Below are 24627 nucleotides of genomic sequence, written 5' to 3'. Positions count from 1 at the left end.
GGAGGCGGAGGGTGATGTCGATCAGGCCCTGTATACCGTGGGACCTGCTTCTGCAGCAAACCCGGTGGACACAGACTTGTGGTTCTTGGTCTTGTCACGGATGAGGTGCCCTCAAAGGACATAGAAGACCGCCCCTTAGACCAGCCAGTCCTGGGTGAGGCATGACCCTGCTCGGAGCACGGGGCAGAGGCCCTAGCGCTTAGCCACGCTGCCAGTCTACTGTGCCTGTGCCTCGTCGTCTTCTTGGAGAACCCGAGTCATCTCTCGCACTCCACCTCCTTATGTTCTGGGTGCAGGCAGTAGAGGTGTTGCAGGTGCTTGTCTTCGACAAACACATTCTGCAGCCTGCACTTGGTGTAGGGTTTGAAGAGGGACCTTCCCTCCTCCTTCTCCTCCGTCATGGTCGGAGGGTGCAAAGTAGGCCCGATGGCCTTCTGGAATCTTCGCCGATCTCCACCCCTGAGGGGTGGTGAAATTCACCGACAATGGATCGTCGCTGTCGATAGATGGATAAAAGAGCACACAGGCTCTTTTGGAACAAAATAGAACCTTTTTTTGTTTTTTACGAAAACACAAACAAAGTAGAAATAGTTCGCAGAGCAAACTCGAGGACTCCCAACACTGAAGCGTACAGTAAAAATTTGAAGAAGGCTGCCACAGGAGGGGCTTAGGGAGAGGGCTGTCATTGGCTGGGGGGCAGTATGACCCAGAGGACAGTGATTGGTTTAAAGGAGAAATACTGTTTGTAAGTGAAACTGATTTTTCTTTTACTGAGGATTCCCAGCATGACTACAGGGAATATTCATGAGCATGTGAATCCATGCCAGACCCCACGCTGGAGAACTGATTTTACATGCCAGTGTTTTACATGGATTTTGATCTGCGCTTTGATTTGTTTTTTGGACAGGTGGACTGTGCAGCGTTGTACCGGTAGGCAGCCTGAATATTCAATCAAATTGATTAGCCATTGGCACACTGGAAAATCTATGTGTTTTGGAAGAATGCTGTTTCTAGAAACAGTCAATTACGACATCCATAAAATTGAAAGAACAGCAAGTTTATCCACAAAATACAATTTGCAAAGCAGTTTTTGTCCGTTTGGGAGCGATTTAGGGCTCCAGAGAGCCTGCTGGGATTCTGAGAAATCCTTCACTCGCCCACATGCCCGTGATGATGTGTCTCTATGCAGGAAGCGAGTTGTTAGTCAACGGTATTCAGATACAGGCACAGCGCAATCCAATGTGCACATTCTGAACTGTCGCTTAGCAATCAATCGACGGCATTGAACTGAAAGAACTTGTTCCTGCAGGTGCCAGGACATTGTGCACGTTTCATAAGTTCGGAGGCCATTGTTTACACTAGCAAAAGGAAACATGAAGCTTCTAGGATCTCTCAAAGGGTCTGCTTGAAGTTCCTATGCATCTATCAACCAGTCAATAGGTGGACCTCAATTCTGGCATGGCCAACATGGTCGGAGTAAAAACAGTGTTGGTTGTATATTATTTCTTAATAATCATGTTGTGCTTAGAGAGTACCATTTTCAGACATGGAATCCTTCCCATGAACTGAGGCCTTGGTTCACCAACAAGGAACATTGCAAGGATCCTATTAAATGTCCCACAATGCATGACAGTATTGGAAGCATAGATGCATATTCCGCAGGATTAAGCTGGAGCATTATTTGCAACGCTCTGTTACAGCATGGGGCAAGCCTCATGGCAACAATCCATACAACCATGGTTACTGGTTGCTGATATGGAAAGCCCAGCGTATCTGAGTGAAGCTGTACACCGGAGACCTCCGGTCAGAAGAGGCAGGCAGGGCAGAGCTCACTTGTGCAGGAGGAGGCCCCACGTAAATGTGTTTCACCCCCATGTCTCTGGAGCTGGTGTAAGCTCTTGCCATATTAGGGTGCCAGTGGAGTAAGAGCAAATTTCGCCCACAATTAAACTAGACTTTAGCTGGTGTAATTCCCTGGGCCTCCGAGAACAACTGCTGGGGAGTAAGTGCTCCTGAGTGACAGATCCCCCACCTGCCTACCAGCCCCCTAACTCTCACACACAAGCTCCAGCTTTCCACTGCATGGGTACAAAGAGGCATCAAATATCTATGCTGATTTCGGAGTAGACACCTTGTGGCTTTAATCATTCTTATCACAGTGCAATACTATGCTTTCCTAAAACAATAGGTTTAAAAAAATGAATCATGACTTACTTTTATTCTTTATGTCATCTCTTATTATCTATTGGAACTTCTAAATACTGTGGCAATGTTTTTTGAAATAGCTATCTTAAGATTCTGCCATATCCTGAACAAAAATATGTAAATATAAAAAAGGTTGTCTCTTTTTGAAAAATGTTCGTCCACTTTGTTGTTTTAAATACACTCTTGCATGATAATGAAATAAAAAGCATTATACAATAGTCAGCTCACAGCGCTGAAAGTCTAACAAGTTGCAAGGAAACACATTGGCGTGACGGCAACTGTGCAAAGAGGCATGAGTGTGGTTGCAAAAAGGATGGCTGTCTCCAGCCATCATCAGGTCCTCGCTCTGGACATTCACTACTGCAGCATATGGACTTGCTTCATCACATGAGAGACACTGCATGAGACCAGCAGAGCAGTACGAACACTCTTTAGTGCCCTGCACTAGGAACTGTCTTCTACATCAACACGCTCAGCAACTGTAGGGTGGCCTGCGGCTCCCATGCAGTGCCACACATCAGCCTTGGCGTTGCCGCATTCCTCACTCTGCCTCAGCTGGACCTTATCTGCCCCACCACAAACACACACACAGTGGGCCTCATTACGAGGCTGGCGGTAGCTGGCTGCCGCAGGTATCCATTTTTTTCTGGCACCCGCTAATGGGCAATTACAGGGTCATACCGAGTTTGGCAGACCCGGTAATTGCCCATTCGCGGGTGCCGGTAATAAGGGACTCCCCATCCCCATTCGGCCCCATAGGGCTCAATGGGAATGGGGAGGGTGGTAGCACCAGTACCGTTAATAAAGGTTTCAGTATTCCCATCAAGTTCTGCTCGCGAGTGCCAGTATGGCAGCCTGGTCAGACCAAGTGGCTGCAAGGGCACCCTTGAGCAGAACTCGTAGTATGGTGGTATGGTAACAACGGTTTCGGTAGCGATACCAGTGCCATTGTTGCCTTACCGCCATACTCGTAATGAGGCCCATTGTCTCACACCGCAAAGTATGGCTGGAGCGTTGACGCTGTCGCTACTTGCCTTCATGGCATTCCTAGCCCACGCAGAGATGCTCAGCTAGCAGACTAACAAAAGTCATGCTCCACTCGAAGTTCTGCGAGACAGTTTCCAGCACTCACGCCAACTCCTGACCGCTCTCAGCTACCAACTACATGCCTGTTCTTCGTGGGTTGCGTACACGTAGCCTGGCCAGCCCTGCTAAGCGCTTTCGTGGCCAAATGCACATACCCATTCTAAATCCTACTCCATGATTTCCAATACTCTGGACTTCTGTCCACTGAGGGCGTACCCACTACCAGGGCTTTTACACTATAATAATTGCAAAAGGCGCTATATAAATGACAACCAGAACACAATACTTATCCACTGAGAATTCTGAATTCTGTCAAACTCTTTATTAGTGCCAGAAGATTAAAATTCTGCTTCTTTTATTATAACATTATAAACCCGCAGAGAGGCCGGTATCAGGCATTATGGGCTCCGAAGGCCTAGGGCCATCAAAGAAATGTGAGGGACAATAAGGTCTGGTACGGTCCAATTTGCACGTCGATAAAGCTATTTTAATCCACCTGTGTTATTATTAAATGAACATGGGTACACGTCGGCTTGAGGATAGCATATGACTTGGCTGCGGGTACGCAGGTAGTGTGTGACACAATCTATGTGCTAATATGGCTCATATAGCCTACAGATTGTCTTATCCGCATGCACAATGGCCCTTCAAGGAGTTATAAATATAGTTTTTAGAGAAGAAAGTGGATATCCAATTTTTAAAAACCTTTTCATCATCATATAGATGCATAGTCACATGTACTTAGAGACAATGCTGTCTGTTAGAGGAAATAAAGCTTTTGATTGTTGAACTTTCCAAAGGTAAATCGACTGGGTAGAGGGGAGAAATGACCTGAAAGTGGATATTTAAATTGGCTTGCACAGCTAGAATAAAGGATAATAGCAATATTACTAGTAACTAAAGAATGCCGCCTTGCTGAGTCACTGTAAATAATTGCCCAGCTCCATGGTGCTCATTGTATCGACTTCAGAAGGCTGACATTCTGACTCTCCCTTCGAGGATCCAAGCCTGTGGCTTCCAGGTTGCCCACAGCTCTCAGCTTAACTCATCAAGCTGTCATATCAGCTATCCATTATTATTTTCAAAAGCAGAAATCGAAAAAGGGGCGAAGACACGAAAAGAGAAGAATCAATAGAACGACAGAACAGAAAATGACACTTGTTGGCAGGCTTAATTTTGCAACCAGCATTCTGACTTCAAGATAGCACTGTGAATGCCGTACACTAATAGTTGTATTGTTTACAATGTGCAGCAATGGATTTAGAGAGAGATCGATACAGAATACCATGTTATTGGTCTTTCTTACTTGTTAATGGTGATAGTTGTGGATTGTGCTAGTGTGTCCCAGAGCTTGATGGTCCTATCTGATGACACGGAACACACCCGCTGATTGTCAGGGTCAAAACAACATCGAGTCACTGTGCTCTTGTGGTGATCTAAAAGAAAAAAAGAGAGCACACTTTGAGGGGTCAGAAATGTGAGACAGACACAAAGGTATAGTTTTCTTAATGTTCGCCATTTTATTGAAAGAAAAGGGGTGAGATACACGCCTATCTTTCTCTATGCTAACGAGAATAGCCCTGCCTAGCAAACTGAACTAAGGAAAGATAACCTAGTGTCCAATAGTTTCTGACCCTGGCACAAATACACATAACACAAATGTATAAGGAATATTTGACTGGCTTCAGTTCACCTAAAAATTGCAAAAACTCTACCTGATAATTTTTAGAAAGTACTTCTTGTGAACTCCCTTCCCCTGGATCGATTCAGGAATACCATTGAGCAAGTTCAGATTCAACAAAGATCCGTTCATTTCAACAAAAAATGTCTTTTCCATCCACAGCGTGTTTTACACTTAGCAAAGAAAATGTCCTTTCCACAAGCACTGATTGAAAAACCAAAACAATATTTCTCTTTAGCAATATCCTTCTTGGTAAGGCAAATGTTTCTTCCACAAACACCAGTTCATATACCAAGGCAACTTTTTTCTTCCACACAATGGGCTTCATTATGAGGTTGCCGGGATATTACGGGCGCTGGAGGAACGGTAAATTCCCATTCCCATGGAGTCCAATAGTACTCCATGGGATGGGAACTACTGAAGCACCTGTTAATGGTGCCAGTGATTCAGTGACTAATCTGATGGTAGGGGGCTGAACTACCAGCAGGTCATCCCTGTCGGTAGTTCACTGCCCCTACCGGCAGACTCAGAGTATGCCAGGAAAAGGTGCCAGTAACCTTTTTTACTGGCACCTTTTTCTGAACCGGCATGCTTGTAATGAGCCCCAATGTCTTTCTCAGGCTTCAAAATAATTCTTAACACATTTATTTATTTATAGGCATGTAGGCGCTGGTTACAGGACGGAGCAGACACAAAGTAGAACAGGTGAGGCAGTAGGGCTAGAGGTCAGTTGAACAACAGAGTTTTGATATGCTTTCTGAAGACATTGTAGGAAGGTTCGCCTCTCAGGTGTGGGGGAAGCTTGTTCCATACTGACGGTGCCCAGACTGGGAAGCTGGATCCACCAGCTTTGGAGCGCTTGAATCTATGCGTGACAAGGCAGTGTGTGTAGGCAGTTCTTATGGGTCTTTCTGAGTCATGTTTTAGTTTGTCTGCAAGGTGTGTCGTTCGAAGGACATCATTGTGTAAGGGAGATCATTTTGAAATTGATTCTGTCCTCAACAGGTAGCTAATGTTCTGCTTTCCTAGCCGCTGATATATGGCCCCGGTTGCCAATGTCAAGAGCAGCTCTGAGAGCATTGTTTTGGGTTGTTTGCATTTTGCAAAGGTTTTTTCTCAGAGATGCCACAGAGTAAAGAGTTACAATAGTCAGGTTTTGAACCTATGAGTGCTCAAGCAAGTTCCAGGCGGTTAGTGGTGGTGAGGAAGGGTTTGCTAGCGTTGATCAGCTTGATGGCATATCCTGACACTGATGCAATGTGGTTGACCTGGCGGGTCATAGTAAGGGATGAATTAAGGTAGACCCCAAGGGTCTTGACAGAAGGGGCCACAGATATCATGTGGCCATCAATGGTGAAGGATTTGTATTTCTGGGGTACACTATTTAGGCGGCCTCGGGGCCCAATGAGTAGGAGTTCAGTTTTATCGGCTTTGAGGCAGAGGCTGTGTGCGGCCATCCAAGATTGGATCGTCTCGTAGATTTAGTTGATTCTGGAAGTGTCTGTCTGGTGGTCACTGGTAAGGGGGATAAGAATGTGGGTGCTGTCTGCGTAATTTGTATATGAGACCCCCAGGGTGTCAAGATGGTCAAACAGTGGCTTGCTGTACACGTTGTACAGGGTAGGGGACACACATGAGCCTTGGGGTACTCTGCAGGAGTTGAGTGTGGGAGAGGCAGTGGCCTCCCCTGCAAAAACTCTGGAAGATCTATTAGACAGGAATGAGGCGATCCATTTGGTGGCTTCGGGTGAGAAATAGGCAGCAGAGGTGAGGGCTTGACAGAGGATCTTGTGATCTATGAGGTCAAATGCTGCCGAGAGGTCAAGGCGCAGGAATAGGGAGAGGGTGCCAGAGTCGTGGGAGTGGTCAAGCAGTTTTTTTAGGTTAAGGAGGGCTGTTTCAGTCCCATGCTTGGGACGGAAGCCTGACTGGCGGGAGCCTAAAATGTGATGTTGTTCAAGGAACGCTTGTATTTGTAAATAGGCCACTCTGTCCATAATTTCAAGGAGGAAGGGGACTGTAGTGATGGGGCGGTGGTTAGATGGGCAGGCTGGGTCGAGGGTAGGTTTTTTCAGAAGCTGTGAGATCCAGGATTCCTTGAGTGATAGTGGGACAGAGCAGGATGTGAAGGAGGAGTTAATGATCGCGGCGATGAGAGGGAGTAGAAGTTCTGTACATTCTTTGACCAGGGATGCAGGGAATGTTTCCCCCTTATAGCGGGATGGCTTAAGACCAGCAATAATATTTTCAAGGGCAGTGTTGCTGATGGGTTGGAATGTGAACAACAGGATGTAATCCCGAGTAGGGCACGGTATGTGGCAGGCCGTTGGTAGGGTGGCTTGTTTGGCTTGTATTTTAGATTGTAGCTGCGTGATTTTGCCTGTGAAGGTGTTTTGGATTTTGTTACACCATGCATTATCTTTCAGGACGGCATCCAGTGGTGAGAGGGGGGTTTCTAACTTGCGGAGGATAGAGAAAAGCTCTTGCGAACTGGATGCTGCGTTAGCGATTCTTTTTTTGTAAGTGGAGGATTTGGATGCGAGGATCAGCTGTTTGTATTGGTGCGACAATTTAGAGAGGTTGCTATTATTGGTAGGAGTGGGATTTTTATGCCAGATGGCTTCAGCTGTAATCTCCGCCGCACTTGCATTTCGGAGTTCCGGTGTTAACCATGAGTTATGATGGGTTGGATTCTTGGACTTCTTCGCTTTGATAGGTGCGAGGTGGTCGATGGTCTTAAGGATCACAAGAATAATCACAATGATTCTTCCAATAAAATGCTTTTGTCAGGATAACAAAACTACTACTTTTGGTGAAGCAACAGTTTGTCAAAATGATATCTTGATCATTGTCTCTTCACAACCTTCTTTTTTCCACAACCATACTTCTTCCAATCAACTGTTTCTTTCCTGGTCTACTCGCCTGCCAGGAAGAAAGCTCCTGCTACTAAAGTTGATCTCTTTCATGGCAATGTTGGTTTCAGGTTTCCCCAAGTTGACTTCCCAGAAATGGAGAATTGCGCCCTTCTTGCACTCTTACTTCTCTTAAATAGCCACTTGTCTGTTGGCAATGTGGGTTACAGGTTTCCCAAGGATAACTTCTCAAAAACAGAGAATTGCGCCCTTCTTGCACTCTTTCTTCTTTCATATAACCTTTGGGCTGTTGGCAATGTGGGTTACAGTTTTCCCCAAATTGACTTATCATAAATGAGGAATTGCACCCTGTTTGCCTTCTTATATTTCTCCAATTAAGGGGTTAAGTTAGGCCTTCACTTGATTTTCTTTGCCTTCCCCTCCTTAGGTTATTCTGCTTTTGGCAAATGCTATGAAGCTCCCTGGTGCCCAGTGACTTGTCGAAGGTCACCGGTTAATGTTGGCGGCTTCAGTGTCCTTCATCGGTGCAGCACAGCGTAGCGGGTTTCCCCTTCAGCATCTCAGCGTCTCTAGGACCTTTCGGGTTCTCTCACTGTCTCTGTATCTCTCCCTGGGAGCTTCTGTTGCTCCATTCTACACAACCACAGCTCTCCCTGTCTACCGGCTTCCTTGTGAACACCAGCACGGCCGCCACCTCACCTTCCTGCAGCTCGACAACTCCGCACACGCTCTGACCCCATGCCCTAGCTCGGGGGATCACAGTCTCTCTTGCGCCTTATTCTTCTGCACACCTGAGTTCCATCAACAGATTTAAAGGTCCTGCTCAGATATCTTGCTTCACAAACACTAGACTGCATAATTTCATCAATGCATTTTGAATCCTCATTGACTCCTGGTTCATCTTCCTCGTCCCAGTACCATGGACATTATGGATCTTGAAGTCCATAATGGATTTCAACCTTTTATGTCCATTTATTTTCTATTTGACTGTTGAATTTGATGTTATTAAAATTAGGAAATGTTATAGCCATAGCAGTCACATTGATTTCCCCTACTTTACAACATGACATCAATGTTTCAGGGAGAACAGGGAAATCATTTAAAGAGGTCACCAATTCCCCTTGATACGAGTCCCCTCCCAAGTGATCCCCTCTCATAATACCGCCCCCAGGGTCACAATCAAGTGGTGGCTGCCTTCCCCTGGCCACATGAGAGGAGGCCCATACTAGGGTCTCTGTAATAATCTCAGTTAATTCATCAAATACAATTCTCAATGGTTTTCACAGCCTCTATTGGGAATCAAGAAAGGAAATCTACATTTCCCTGTTCTTTCCCTTTCCAATATTCGACAGAAAAACAATAGGGCTGAAAATCTAAAAAAACAGCTCTGGCATTAGTGTCCTTTCAAAGGCTTAGCCATTTAAGAGGGGCATGATCTGTAACCAGTCGGAACTTCCTACCAGTTAGATAGTATGTTAGATAGGACATAGCCCATTTGAACTAAGGCTACAAGCTCAAGAGTTGCATATTTCTTTTCTCAAGGGACTAGCTTCCTACTGATATAGAGGATAGAATGTTCTATACCGTTATGACATTGCAAGAGAACTGCTCCCAGACCAGCATGTGATGCATCCGTTTGTAGAATAAATTCCCTGTTGAAGTCTGCCACCTTCAAGACGGGTTCACTACATAAGGTATGTTTCAATTTAACAAAACATACTTGATCCTCAGGTTGCCATTTTAGTTTCTGGGGCTCTGCATTCCTAAGTTTGTCTGTTAGAAGGAAAATGATGGATGCAAAGTTAGGAATTAATCACCTATAATAGCCGACTAAGCCCAGAAAGGCCCTTAGTTCTTTCTTAGTCTTAGGGGCTTGGGTTTCTTCAAGGGCTCTACCTTTTTCAGTTTGGGGCTGAACCAATCCATTCCCTACGAAGAAGCCTAGATATTCCACTGTGGATCTGGCTAGATGGCACTTCTTTGGGTTGGCAGTGAGTCCAAATTTCCTTAGAGCTCGAGTCACCAGATATACATGGGACATATGTTCTATCCACGATTTACTGTGGATGATAATATCATGAATATAAGCTCAGCAGAAAGAGGCATATGGCGAAGAACTTGATCCATCAGCCTTTGGATGGTGGCCAGGGCCCCATGTAAACCCGAGGGTAACACCTTACATTGAAATAGACCTAAACAGGTGGAAAAGGCAGTTTCTGGTTTATCGGCTGGGTTGACTGGAACTTGCCAATATCTTTTGGTCAAATCAATTGTAGAAAAGTATACTGCATCATCCAATCTGTGAATAGGATCTTCTATCCTGGGCATGTGTTAACTATCGAATTGTGATGCTTCATCAACCCTTCTCCAGTCAATTCAAAATCTCCATGATTGGTCAGGTTTAGCGACCAACACAATAGGAGATGACCAAGGGCTTTGTGATAGTTTGATAATATCAGCATTCAACATGGCTTCCAACTTTTCTTGAATGATTATATTCCTACTCTCTGATATTTGGTTTTAGATGTACAACCTTCCCTGCAGGGGTATGAATATAATGGTACACTCCCTTAACTCTCCCAGGTTCAATTCTCAATAGATATGGGAACTGTTGTAAGAGGTCCATTCAATCTTATTTTTGGCCTTGTGCCAGATCTGGAGAAATTAATTTGTTAGTGTCATTTGCACCAACCAACAGACTGCTTAATGTTAATGAAGTGTCTTGAATAGAATTTTCTCTCCACAATTTTAGAAGGTTTATCAGGTGGATGTGAGTTTAAATGTTTCGATCAGGTTGGGATATTGTATAATCGGAAGGTCCTGTTTGCTTTATGACCTCATAAGGTCCATGCCACCTAGAGAGCATCTTGTTTTCAGAGGAGGGGAGTACAACCAATAGGTTATAGGTTAAAGTTTCGAATCAAAAGGTTCGAAATACAATAGGGTCAAATCAAAATCAAAAGGACCGAAAACAAAAAGGTCAAAAAATTATTCTTTTTTGTTTTTAATATATTCTTTGGGGGGGGGGCCCCCCCCAGCCCCTGTTTTTGTGGTAAAAAAACACTTTTTTTACCTAAACGAAAACCCAAAAAAATGTATAGTAAAAAAAAATGTGAACCTTTTGTTTTCGGTCCTATTGACCCGATCCTATTGCATTCAAACCTTTTGTATTCGCACCTTTAACTGGACACCCAACCAATACCTTTTGGCCTACAGAAAAAGATCTTCTCACCGCTTTCTTATCATAACATTCTTTCTGATGTTATGGGTTTTTGGCCATATCAGTCTGTACCATGCCTCAAACCACTGCCATATGTTCCTTTAATCGCTGAGCGGCTTGAGAAAAGGGCAGAGCAGCTCTCTCTCTCTCCTCCCATGTCTCCCGTAACATATCCAGTACATCTCTTGGCTCTCACCCATACAAGAGCTCAAATGGGGAGATGCCATTCGAAGACTGAGGTGTTTTCCTAATGGCAAATAGGGCCTATGGTGTCAAAATGTCTCAATTCTCCCCATCTGCTTCTGCTAATTTGTTTAAAATGTGTTTCAAAGTTTGATTGAACCTTTCAACCAAACAATAAGTTTGGGCTGGTAAATGGAGGTATGTAAAGTTATAATCTGCAGGATCTACTTAACCTCTGCCATAAGTTTACTCATAAACCTGGATCATTTATCTGTAAAAATCTCTTTTGGAGACAAAATTCTAGAGAAGAAGGGGAGAAGGTGTTTACGATCTGTTGTGAAGTATCATTCCAAAAGCCTTAGGGTACTGAGTTGCATAATCTAAAATCACCAATATCAATCGATTCCCTAGTTTTGAGGTTTCTAAAGTACCTACTATATCCATACCTATCCTTGAAAAGGGCAATTCTACAATTGGCAAGAGTTGGAAAGGAACTGGAGGAGGAATTTGAGTACTAGTTTTCTGACATAAGGCACAAGTACTGATAGCACTCTTTTTGTCTGCATTCATTCCTGGCCAGTAGAATCGGTTCTAGTAGTGCGTGACGTTTTGCATTTCCTAGATGTGCCCCTGTTAGTATTCTTGGGGCTTTTAGGTACCATGATCTTGGACCTACGAATACCTTATGGTCCAACATCTCCCCTATACAACAGCAAGACTTTAGAAAGAAAAATGGCCCGCTCGTCTCCCTTCCTTCTTCTTCCGATAATACCTGAACAAATGGCTCTGCTAAGAAGGGATCTTTTCTCTTGGCAAAAGCTAAATCTGGAAAAACTTCAGTCTCTTCTTCGTCAATGGGGATGGGTTTTATTATTGGTTCTACATATGCTTCTCCAAAACCCTGACTTACTCTCTCGGTTTCATCACTACTCTCAATTTCTTGGGGTTTTGGAAACAGAGCCTTCTCCAATGTCTCTTCTACTATTCTTTGTCCTGCTTTAATTTGGTAAGGCTTTTTCCACGTTATTTTGTATCAGTGCTTTAAAATCCCCCCTATAATGCGGTTCAATCACTCCAGCCAATATGTCTATGTCATAGAACCAGGCTATGCCTGACTTAGAGGCAAGTCTGATTTAAGCACCACGGGAAGGGACAAGAACCGAGTCTGTAGAGATCAATGCTCTGTTTCCTGGTTGAAGTAATATCCCTCTACTACTATATATATCAAATCCTATAGATTGTTCAGTAGCAATGGTAGGATCGGAGGCTCTTTTACTAAGTTTCTCAAATTTAAGTGTTTCCCAATTTGTCTCAACTGAGCCTGATCCCACTCCTAACACCATACGTTAGGTGTCAGAAATGCGTGACAGACACAAAGGTAATGTTTTCTTAATGTTTGCCATTTTATTAAAAAAAGGGGAGAGATAAATGCCTATCTTTCCCTATCCTAACAAGAATAGCCCTACCTAGCAAACCAAACTAAAGAAAGATGACCTAGTGTCCAATAGTTTCTGACCTTCACACTAATAAATATAACCAAATAAATAAGGAATATTGGACTGACTTCAGTCCAACAAAACATGGAAAAAACTCAAACTGATCATTTTTAGAAAGTATTCCTTCTGACCAGGGTTGAACTCCCGTCGCCTGGATCAATTCAGGAATACAATTGAACAAGTTCTGATTCAACAAAGATCTGTTCAGTTCAACACAAAATGTATTTTCCATCCACTGGGCCTCATTACACGGACGGCGATAACCATGGCGCTATTAGCACCATGGTTTCCGCCTGTATTTCACCAATTCCGCCTTGGTGAATGGGGGAATTACCGCCCCATTCCAAGGTTGGTGGGGCAGTAATTTCCCATTCACCAAGGCCATTCCCCATTCCCATTTGAGCCCCCATAGGGCTCAAATGGGAATGGGGAAGGAGCAAATAACGGTATCGCTATTAGCGGTACCGTTATTTGCCCTGAAGTCCCTCAGCGGGTCCCTTCCTTAACGTGTGGTCTGGCCACACGTTAAGGACGGGACCCGCTGAGGGACCTCATAGTATGTCGCTAAGGGATTACCGGTAAGGGCACCGGTGCCGGTAATCCCTTAGCGCCATCCGTGTAATGAGGCCCACTGAGTCCTTTCCATTTAGCAAAGAAAATGTCTTTTCCACAAGCACTGATTCAGAAACGAAAACAATAGTTCTCTTTAGCAATATTCTTCTTTGAAAGGTAAATGTTTCTTCCACAAACACTAGTTCATATACCAAGGCAATTGTTTCCTTTCACACAATGCCTTTCACAGGCTTCAAAATAATTCATAACACATCACAACGATTCTTCCAATTAAATGCTTTTGTCAGGATAGCACAACTACTACTTTTTGTGAAGCAACAGTTTGTCAAAATGATATCTTGACTAATGTCTCTTCACAACATCCTTTTTACCACAACCATACTTCTTCCATCAACTGTTTCTTTCCTGGTTCACTCTCCTGCCAGGAAGAACACTCCTACTGCTTCAGTTGATCTCTTTAATGGTAATATTGGTTGCAGCTTTCCCCAAGTTCCCTTCTCAGAATTGAAGAATTATGCCCTTTTTGCATTCTTGCTCGTTCTAGACAACTTCTTGGCTGCTGGCAATGTGAGTTACAGGTTTCCTCAGGTTGACATCTCAAAAATGCAGAATAGCACCCTTCTTGCACTGTTACTTCTTTCATATAACGTCTGGGCTGTTGGCAATGTGGGTTACAGGTTTCCCTCAAATTGACTTCTCATAAATGAGAAATTGCGCTCTTTTCCCCTTCTTATATTTCGCCAATTAAAGGGTTTAGTTAAGCCTTCACTTGATTCTCTTTGCCTCCACCTCCTTAGGTTATTCTGCTTTCGGACTCCCTGTGACTTGATATACAAGTTTATTCGAATAAAAAACATTCATCAAACACATACATATAGCAAAGCAGACAATTATAACATAATTCATCAATACATATTCCAGAGAGAGAACAATAAAAACACACTGTTTACAGAATTGTAAAATGCAGCGTCTTGACCTCTTAAAAGCCCCCTTCTTAGGTATATGGCAGCCTTCAAATTCAGCAACAGGGCCCAAGCCGTCAATTCCGTTTCTGCCATTAACAGAAAAACCATAGCTGGCCTATGCTGACGCAAATCTGTGTTTTTTATTACTTGCAGAATTGTCTGTTTTCTTATTTTCGCATAGACCAGGAAAAACAAAATAAAATAGCTCAGATCTTCGTTCGGGGCTCCACACACGGGGCAGCTTGGTTCATCTGGATAACCCGCCCATTTCACCATATTGCCTCTCAGCTGTAAACAGTCAAAGCGTGCCCTTGTGATGAGCCAGCTATGTTGTTTTTCCCTCGCCCACACGAGGTACGGCTGTAAGGATAGTGTCCAACATATGAGTAGATGAGCGCTATCCCCTTATGACACCTGTGCTACATTTGTGCATTTAGCCACGATTTCCCTAGTTACTGCTTCCTTAAATAATCTTACTTCATGCTGCAGTAACATCACAATGGGTGGCAGCTCTACTGGCACATTTGCCTTACCCAGTAGCTCCTTCACGGACTTCAGCCAGGGTATATTATACCACAGGTCCTTATTCAATGTGGCTTTAATAATGAAGTGGCACAGCGTGGCATTTTTATTCCTCCATGTTTGGAGCCATAACATGCTTGGGGCTACTGCCCAATTATCCTCCCAGAAGACCATCCCCAATTCTCTGTGTGCCGGGGCACAGGAGGTGGAACTTGGAAGTCCCAGAAGCTTTTTAAACTATTTTTTTCACTGGCCTGCATGTCCCCGGGTTTACAGTACCCCCATAATTTTGCGTGGCTGTCTTCACTTGCATTCTATAGACCTTAAGAGCTGATTCCATATGCTGGCCCTTGCACTTAGCAGAAAAACAGGACAGACCACCCCAGGTATTGGCACATTTTCAAGGATTGTTCTTTTACATGCGCCATGCCGGTCAGTGTCTCTGAAAACCTGACCCCAGGTAATCATATTCGGCCAATCTTGGGATGACTTTCCCCTTGCACACTATTGGGTGCATCTTAATGAACTTCCTACCTTAATTAAGGGAGCCGCAAATGCTACGAAGCTCCCCGATGCCCAGTGACTCATCAAAGGCTCACTGGTTAATGTTGGTGGTTTTGGTGTCCATCTTCGGTGCTGCTCGGCATAGTGGCTTCCCCCTTCAGCATCTCAGCGTCCTGCACCTTGGCGGCTATGCACACGCTCCCACCCCAAGCCGTAGCTCAGGAGATCACAGTCTCTCCTGTGCCGCCTTTTTCTGTCTCTTCTGCACACCCAAGTACCATCTTCAAATTTAAACGTCCTGCTCAGGTACCGTGTTTCACTTCACAAACTCTAGACTCCCCTCCCAACTGATCCTCCCTTATAATACCACACCCAGGGTCAGGATCAGGTAGCGGCTGCCTTCCCTTGGCCGCATGAGAGGAGGCCCATAAAATGGTCTCAGTGATACTCTCACTCGATGTCACAGCACTGTGCTAATATAGCCTCTTTAAATCCAATGCACAATGGGGGTCATTACGAGTATGGTGGTGCAGTAAGAAACGGCACTAACATAGCGGTAATTCCATGTTTGCCGCACTGCAGCACCACCATACTACAGGTTTGGCAGTGAAATAGAGGACTGTCCCACAGCAAAGGGTTCTTCTTAGTTTGATCTTCCAATGGTGCTGTCATTTGGGGGGCGCAGGTAATGCTTGTGTGCCTGCACTTAGTGTTACTCTGCTGTGCCCAACATATATATTCCTCATGCATTGTGTACGGTGGGTATTTCATTCTGCCAGGAAGTGACACACTGAGCAATTTCTTTACTGAGATAAGCCCTTCAGCCCCCTGCCTATGGACACAGTACCTGGTAAATGTGGAAGACATGTTGGGAAGGACGCAGTTATTGTTCTTTTAAAAACAAACGACAAGGAATTTAAAATATAAAAAAATATATAAATTAATTATTCTGAATACACCTGGCTCTCCATTTATCATCAGCAATTACATAAAGAAAATACTTGTACCACTTGTACACATTTTTCTAGAAAAATGAATTTGAAACCATTAATTTTATCTAAAAATAGTATTCTTCTCCATGTAAATGTAATGTCTACAAACAATAAGAAACATGGAGATACTCTTTGAGCATTATTCAATCATGTTCTTAAGTTATTGTTGCCAAATTTTTGGGAAATAATTATTAATTGTTACAGCTAGCATTTGGGATAGCCGTGTTACTAATCATAATTTAATGATGAAACTATTTACCCTCTTTAGGACCGAAAATTGGCTTTGTCTTGAAGAAAATGCTAACTTTTTTTAATGAGCATTTTTTAAATTTCTGATGCCATTCTTTCCTTCTTTATTGAGTGGTTACTTTAAGTATTCTTCACAGTAGTGATATCAGAACAGGATGGCCTGCAGTCGGTGAACCGCATGTGTGTGGCTCTTCTGACTTGACCTGGCCAGCAATCTGACCCTCACAAAGCCCTGTCACACAGAAATGTTCGTCGGTTTATAGCAGGCAAATCTATTGGCTTTGTCAATACCAGTTTTACACTCCTTCCATGTCAACTTCACCTGACACTTAACAGCCATTAGTCGGTATAGAATCCTTTAAATTGTTATCTCTGGCACTGCTTGTGCTCAGGATACAAAGGCAAGGATCTGTGTGTTCCTGGAACATTTAAAACTGACTGCTTAAGGGCATTTAAAGTGATCAACATCAAACAGTTTGAAACATTGATTCATCTTGATATTATTTAGGTGACAATGACTCAGCTTGTGAACCATCGCAACTGCTAGCATGCCACAGCGGAAGTTAAGGGCAAGGAAACGGCAACCCAATACCTAATCTGCACGCCTATCCAACTTCTCCACAGACTCTTCAGTGCTCCCCTCCACCTTCCATCCTTCTCCTGGTCTCCCGGTCTGCCTCCACACACTCAACCTCACCCGAACACCCCTCACTCTCAGCAGCTCCCACCGGTCTTTTGTAACCCTGACTTTGGACCTGATCACGAGTTGGGCAGTAGCCTTCAATGTGGCGGTAACAGTGTTACCGCCGCATTTAAGCGTCCGCCCAATCTTGAGTCTGGTGTGTTTACCCCCAGCTCAGAGCTAGGGGTAAACACGCCAGAAAAATGCCAATTTTCGACACAATTACAGCCGGCGGTATTACCGCATTGTATTTGTGCCGAAAATTCTCCATTCGATCCAATGGACCCAAAGGGGAATGGGACTAACTGTTAGCGCCCAACCCGTGTCCCGGCAGTAATACCGTCGCACTGATGGGCGCTAACACTAATAAAGTTGGACGGTATCCCAGCCAGGATACTGCCCAACTCGTGAGCAGGCCCTTAGCCCTAGCTCCTATTGGGTTGTTATTCCACCTGACCCTTTGGCCCTATCTAATGATGTATTTTCCGCTAGGTTGGTCCTTTGTGGTTTAAGTCTATGTAAGCTCCTCTTATCCCTGCCCCCTTTTGGTGCACAGCAAATTCAACAGTCTTTGTTATTTTCTTTGCAGGATCTCGGGTCAGCGTGCTGCTCAATTCAAGCTGCAGTGAATAAGGCCTCTTGCATGGGACAGACGCTGTAGCGTTAGAAGTTGTGGGGAAGTCGCAGCTCTCGCCCGCTGTCCACCGGTCTCACTCTGAATGGGAGCACATGTTGGTCATGGTAGATCTGCAAGAAAGTAGAGAGAACTCGGGCCAGAATTGAGGGTGGATGGAATAGGGTGATTGAAAGTGATACTGGTCTCTACGCTCAAGGCACATTCAGGCGATTCAGGGAGTAGCCCCTGCCCCAACTCACTCAACCCACCTGCGTTAGAACTGACTCTGATATATGCCTTGGTAGGCCCCCTAACCCAGCCTGTGAGCCCCCGAATCTATCACATATACTAAGTTTATATTTTTGCTTTCAGTCATCACGAGTTGGGCGGTAGCCCTTAAATGTGACAGTAACAGTGTTACGGCTGCATTTAAGGGTCCGCCCATTCTCGAGTCTGACGTGTTTACCCCCATCTGGGGGTAAACACGCCGGAAAAATTTAAATTTTCGGTGCAATTACCGCCCGCAGTACCGTGCGGTAATTGCGCCGAAGATTCGGGGAATGGGGAGTAACGATTAGCGCCCAACACGTGATCCGACAGTAATAACACTGGCCGGGTAGGCGCTAGCGATAATAAAGTTGGATGGTATCACAGCCGGGATACTGCTCAACTCGTGATGAGGCCCTTAGTGTGGTGTTTATGAATTTTTGATTTCATCTGAAAATCGAGAATTAGAACCATATTTTTATTTCAGAGCCTTGAAGATCGCTGCACTCCAAGCAGCGTAACGCGTGTAGGATAGTAATTAACATTGACTAACTAACCTCTCTGATCGATTTTGAACAAGAGGAAGCAAACACACTTTTTTAAAGAAATCTTTATGCTTCATGTAATTAATAAACTTGTTTACCTGTCTCCTAGCAATATAATAAGAAAGTAACTATGGTTAGTAAAGGAACTATTTGAAAAGTAGATTAATTTGTATGAACATTGGCTATGCTGAATTAAATCGTTTTCATAGAAAAAGGCCTACAGGAAATAGCACCTGCTGGAGAGGGAAGGTTTACCTTACAACATCCGAACGGAGGACAGAGAAGTCCTTACTACGGTTGAATTGTTTCATGAAGGAGTGAACCTCTTTTGGGTTTAGCGTCCTTGGGGGCAGGTCCTCAATTCTGCCACCTATATGCATCTTCCCCCAGTAAGTAGCTCCACAGTCATGTAAGTATTGAACTGCCTGTTAATTGTCAGCAGTTCAAAGACTGAATCAATACAGCAAAAATGGGCCTCGTTACGAGGTTTCAGGTCCGGTAACAACGGTACCGGTATGCTTGCAGGTACCGTTGTCAACAGACTGGCAAACTCTGAGTAATGCTTGCAGGTGGCTTTCATTCCGCCAGGCCTGGCCTGGCGGAATGAAAGGCACCCGCGAGCACAGCAAGCTTGTAGCATCGGAACCGTTATGAACGGTGCCGGCTCTACAGGCATCTGTAATATCTTGGTACCAGAAGTACCACCCGGACCAGCATGTAAGATATTGGTAGGTTTATTAGTCAACAAGTTGCCAGGATGAAACATTGGCATGTCCCTCCTTGCCAGCTAGATCTCAACTGTAAAGTATGGAACCTGCATTCACAGCACAACAAGTCAACACTCCACACATACTGACATCATCAAGTTCCACACATACTGACATCACCACATTCCACCCTTAGTGATGCCAGCATTTCAGATGCAGATTACAACAGCATCCCCATTCCCATTGAGCCTTACGGGGCTCAAATGGGAATGGGGCTCTACCGGCACCCGCGAAAGGGCAATTACCGTGTCGAGCGGGGGCCGGAATATCCCAGTAAATGCCCATTCGCGATTGCCGGATTTTCTTGCCGGTGTGGAGGTAGCCTTGCCGGTAAAACCTCGTAATGAGGCCCCTCTTGTCAAGTAATTCAACTATGGGGTGACCAGAAGATTGCCATCGGAGCACCACTAGCACTGGGCTTTGATTTACAAATTATATTAATCAGGAGCTTAAATTCCATGTTTTCAATTAGAAATAATAAAAACTACAACTACCAATGGTTTTTTAAATCAAAGCCCAGCACTGGAAAAATCATGTCCCGGTAACATGGAGTTATCTGGTGCCTCCAACTGGGAGAGAAGGTCTGTTAGCTAAGATAGCCACTCAATAAGGGGAACTTCAAGATGTTCTGGAGAACACAGTCTTTAGAACCTGTCCACGTGTTATTTGAAAGAGCATGTCACAGAGTGGAGGGGATACACAAAAAGAATATATGCTCCCATGCAAATTTGTTGAGACCTCTTTAACTTATATGGGGCCTCTTTGAAGGCCTCAAGAGATAGAGAGAGGAGGTAAAGAGGGATGTTTGCCTTCAGTTGAAGAAAGTCTTTCACAAAAGTGTAGCCTGTGCTGTGAAGGTTCTCTCTCCAGGTGTCATGTGTGATGGTGAGCGACTAAAGGAGGCAAAAGCATATGCATCCAAGCTCTACTGAGCCATTAGTGATCGATTGATGATGCTTCATTATGCCTCAGTAGCTCCATCTGAAGTCCCTAACATAGCTCATCCATATGGCACAACTGTGCTAAAAGACATGATTTTCTTTAGAGAGTTAGATATCATTGTAGTGTGGATGGCAATGCCACAAAGAGATCCTAATAGAAAGCGTTTGACTTAAAGGATACTTAGACATGTTCTAGGAAGCATTACCTTTAACATACGCTACTCTGCTACCAGTAGTCACATCAATGACACAGATGGCATTTTCCACATCCACAGCAGATACCGCAAGCTTGCCATCTGAGGAAATATTGCATGATGTCACCAAGCCTTCATGGTTTACAGACCACTGTGGAAGAGAAGAAGGAAGAATATTTTAGATATGTTTTAGGGTCATGCAATGTAATGCACCATATGTATAATGGTGCCAAATATGTTCAGATAGGTAGTCACCTATATACATGATTCACACTACATATTGTATTGATTATCTTCCTATATTAGTTGGCTGAGTCCCATCAAAAATGTGGATTTCATGCTATAAATCATTTATTCACTGGCATAGTAAAGCACACTGCACTCAACACATATAACTGGTAAATATATCTTTGCCAAAAAATGTCAATTGCCTGCAACTGTATTGTATAGTATCATGCATATCCTTCTTCTACAGTGCAATGCACTATTTATCATGTATGTCCACATTTGTAGAACTCCCAGACGTCCTAAACCCCTTTGAGGGCATGGCAAGTTCAAGCAGGCGCTATATATATATCACACAACATAACTTGTGAAAATGTGTGCAACCCTTGGTGAGCTCTACTCGGGAATGTCAACTCCATGGGCATTGGGCTACCATGCAACATCATCTATTCTTGGGGTGATTTCTGAGTGGAACCCACTGTTTATTTAAAATATGCTACTAACAACATTGTACAGTGCAATCTATGAGCGAAAGCAGTCAAAAAGCTGAAGCAAATGAGTAGGTTGCTTCTCAGGGGAAGCTGTAGGTCAAACTTGTCATTGAATTAAAGCTCAAAGGTCTCTTGTGTTTGGTAAATAGTTAAATGCAAAATAATGTGTTTCAAATATATTCTATGACCACAAAAGTGATGGGTGGAAGGTTTTGAATGAATCTGTACCACTGGCGTTGCTCTGGGCAACCTTCCACACCACTGTTTTTTAGCCAGTCTGTGCCATTACAAAAGGGGTCCAGCCATATGCAAATCAGTCTGGTACTGCCACCAATGGTAGCAGCCCAGCCTGAACTGCCAGGCCAGGTCCCCTCTGCACGGAAACACAAGCAACCCCAGACATGTTTCGGCCTTGTTGGGCCTCCTCAGTGAGTTGCAGCATGGTTCCCTATGGCGCAGCGAGCAAGGGACCCACGTCTGGGAATACCCTCTCTCACATAGTGAGACAAACTGTGACCACAAAAGTGATGGGTGGAAGGTTTTGAATGAATCTGTACCATTGGCGATGCTCTGGGCAACCTTCCACACCACCGTTTTTTAGCCCGTCTGTGCCATTGCAAAAGGGGTCCAGCCATATGCAAATCAGTCTGGTACTGCCACCAATGGTAGCAGCCCAACCTGAACTGCCAGGCCAGGTCCCCTCTGCACGCAAACACAAGCAACCCCAGACATGTTTCGGCCTTGTTGGGCCTCCTCAGTGAGGTGCAGCTTGGTTCGCTATGGCGCAGCGAGCAAGGGACCTACGTCTGGGAATACCCTCTCTCACATAGTGAGACAAACTGTGACCACAAAAGTGATGGGTGGAAGGGTCAAGATTTATTCTAAACCTTCCAGCCATCAACTCTTTTGTTTTGCTATTGTCACCCCGAGTGGGAAGGGTATGCCCAGACGTTGGTCCATTGCCTGCTGGGCCTAGAGACACAAGCTACTCCTCACTGATGACGCCCAACAAGGCTGAAGCATGTCTGGGGATGCTTGTGGTCTCGTGCAAAAGGGATGTGACCTAGCAGTTCGGGCTGGACTACCCCCTTGGGGGTGGGGCCAAGCCTGATTTGCATATGGTCTTTCCCCTTTTGGAATGGCTTGGCAGGGGAAGAACGATGGTCTGGAGGGTTGCCCAGAGCAAAGGGTCAAGATGTATTCTAAACCTTCCAGCCATCAACTCTTTTGTTTTTCAAATATATTCTAAACAATCATTTATCTTGAAGACTTTGTTATTAAAAAATACTGTCATCAAATCTGAATTGCTATGGTTTGTCTTTCATGCGTAGGCCATTCATGCTGCGACTCCCCAATGAATCCTAGCCCATATGCCATGCCAATCAATTTGCCATGCTTTAAAGCCTGTTACACGTGACTTCTCAACAGCAGCAACGGGCAGGTATGCATATTTAGTGACGCCTCCCGGAAAGCACAATTTTTGTACACCCTTCATCTGCGGCAGGGCCAGATTTGATCATTTCCGATATGGTGCTACATTGTGTCCCTCTGCTGGCGTCAGTCTAGACGGCCACCTACATTGCCTTACTGTAGAAACAGCCCTGATGGCAGTGATTCTAAAGTTGTCTTCTTTAACCAAAAAAAAACAAAAAGCAACTTTTTTGAAGAAGCACACTATAGGGAGAGGAGCCAAGATAGCGTAAATTGACACAGAATATCAGCAACTCCACCTTGATCTGTCCCACCCCAGTCTTCCATACTACAAACGTTGTACTTCCACCTCACATACCTGCTTGGTGACTCTGTGGGTGCTGCAGAGTTGGTTTTCTGTTGGGGAGGGGGGCCTGTGAGTGATCGGTCCCTTGACCCTCCATGCCTTCTCATGCAGAAATCCAGTGTACCTGGACATGTGGGACTGGATAGAAAGGGGAGGCATCCTGCTGCCTGCATTGAACCTTAGTGTTGCTGCTCCTGCGAGGCCTAAATGCTTCACTTCTGGGGGCTGTGTTGGGCTGTGTTGGACATGCGGGGACCGGAGCGTGTTGCCGGCTGGACATGTCGGATAGACCTGCAATCGTCTCTCCAAGTCTTCTTTGCATGCAGGGTCGAGAGCACAGCTGCCTTTCCTTTGCGGTGGGCATGGTGTGAGACCCCAGTCCGTGTTTGTCTGTAGGAGGGCTGCTATGTGGAGTGCTCTGGTTAACCTTTGAACCTCTTGCAAATGTGAAACCGACTATTTAAAAATAATTCTTTCACAGGCATGTCAGCAAGCGTTTACTGTATCCAGCCAGTTTAGACCTTGGTAGATTGCCGGAAATGTGAATTGTGACAAGGCCAATAGCTGGGCCTTAACAAAGGGGGGTGGGGGGAGGAACCCCTCTTGGTCCATGGGTTGGAGGCACACCACGGTTCATGCCAAAGCCAGCCCTACCCCTGAGGTGGACAGTATCCTCTGCTCATCAGTATTTGTTTGCCATTTGAGATGCTGGCACACGAGAAACAGAAGAGACAGAGAAGGGAGTAGAAAAGCCAAGAGAAAACAAAAGCTGTTCCCTGCCCAAACACAGCTCCAGCGTTGCTGGGACTTGAACACCACGTCACAGCACGGATCAGCCGTGCAACCAACGGGACCAGAAAAGCCCCCCTAGGCTGCCATGGGCTTTCAAGGGGAAGGTTCCCTGGGCACACAGTAGAGGTCCCCATCAATGCACCCTGAGAATGAACTTGGAGATTGGTTTTCTTTCATCGCCAGATCTCCTAGGCGCGGAGAAAGTGAGCAGGGCTAAAATCCACTTTTAAGCGTTGTTGCACACATACAAGCTCAGGGAGGGGAAAGAAGCAAGGAGATTTGTTATGGACAGCTGACCAAAACTCTTTAGGGGAGGGTTATATAAGCAAGGAGCAGCAAGCAACAAGTGTGAGTGTATTGGGTGAGGTTAGAGGAGGTGAATGGCGATCAGGCGACCAGCAAGAGGAAGGAGGGAGTGGCGGATTGTGGAGAAGAGTTTTGAAACAGGTGAGACATTGGCTTAGGGTGATAGTAGTTCTGTAGAGTGAGACTGTGTGTTTTTGAGAAGTGTGTGTAGAATGGGCATTGTAACGTGTGAATGTGAGAAGACTTGTGCCGGGTTAAAGGTGGGGGACATAGTAAGAGTTTAGGAAGAGTGGTAGAGTGGGCAGAGTATTAGTGTGGGAGGAAGAGTGATAGAGGGTGGGAGGAGGAGTAGTGGTAGTGTGGGAATATTAGTAGTAGCGCGGTTAGACATAGTAGAAGTATTAGGACTAAGAAAAGATTAACAATGAAAGGTGGAGGCAGCAGAGAGGAAGAGTAAACCATCAGAGTGACAGGA

At 44.8% G+C, this 24627-nt stretch overlaps 1 protein-coding gene across 2 annotated transcripts in view; it reads right to left on the bottom strand.

Moving 5' to 3' along the window:
• The window catches only part of WDR88 (WD repeat domain 88), a 441299-nt gene that overhangs the window by 198300 nt on the left and 218372 nt on the right, over positions 1–24627 (bottom strand). For both annotated transcript variants that reach the window (XM_069634103.1, XM_069634110.1), the window contains exons 5-6: positions 20574–20712; positions 4598–4727 (exon numbers count right to left, since the gene is read on the bottom strand). In XM_069634103.1, the coding sequence (XP_069490204.1) occupies positions 4598–4727; positions 20574–20712 (269 nt within the window). The remainder of the gene's footprint in view (positions 1–4597; positions 4728–20573; positions 20713–24627) is intronic.

The sequence above is a fragment of the Ambystoma mexicanum genome, chromosome 1q (assembly GCF_040938575.1).
Source record: "Ambystoma mexicanum isolate Mex_15411 chromosome 1q, UKY_AmexF1_1, whole genome shotgun sequence".
Lineage (NCBI taxonomy): Eukaryota > Metazoa > Chordata > Amphibia > Caudata > Ambystomatidae > Ambystoma > Ambystoma mexicanum.
The sequence above is the reverse complement of the archived record's forward strand: the minus strand, read 5'-3'. Positions and strand labels throughout refer to the sequence as shown.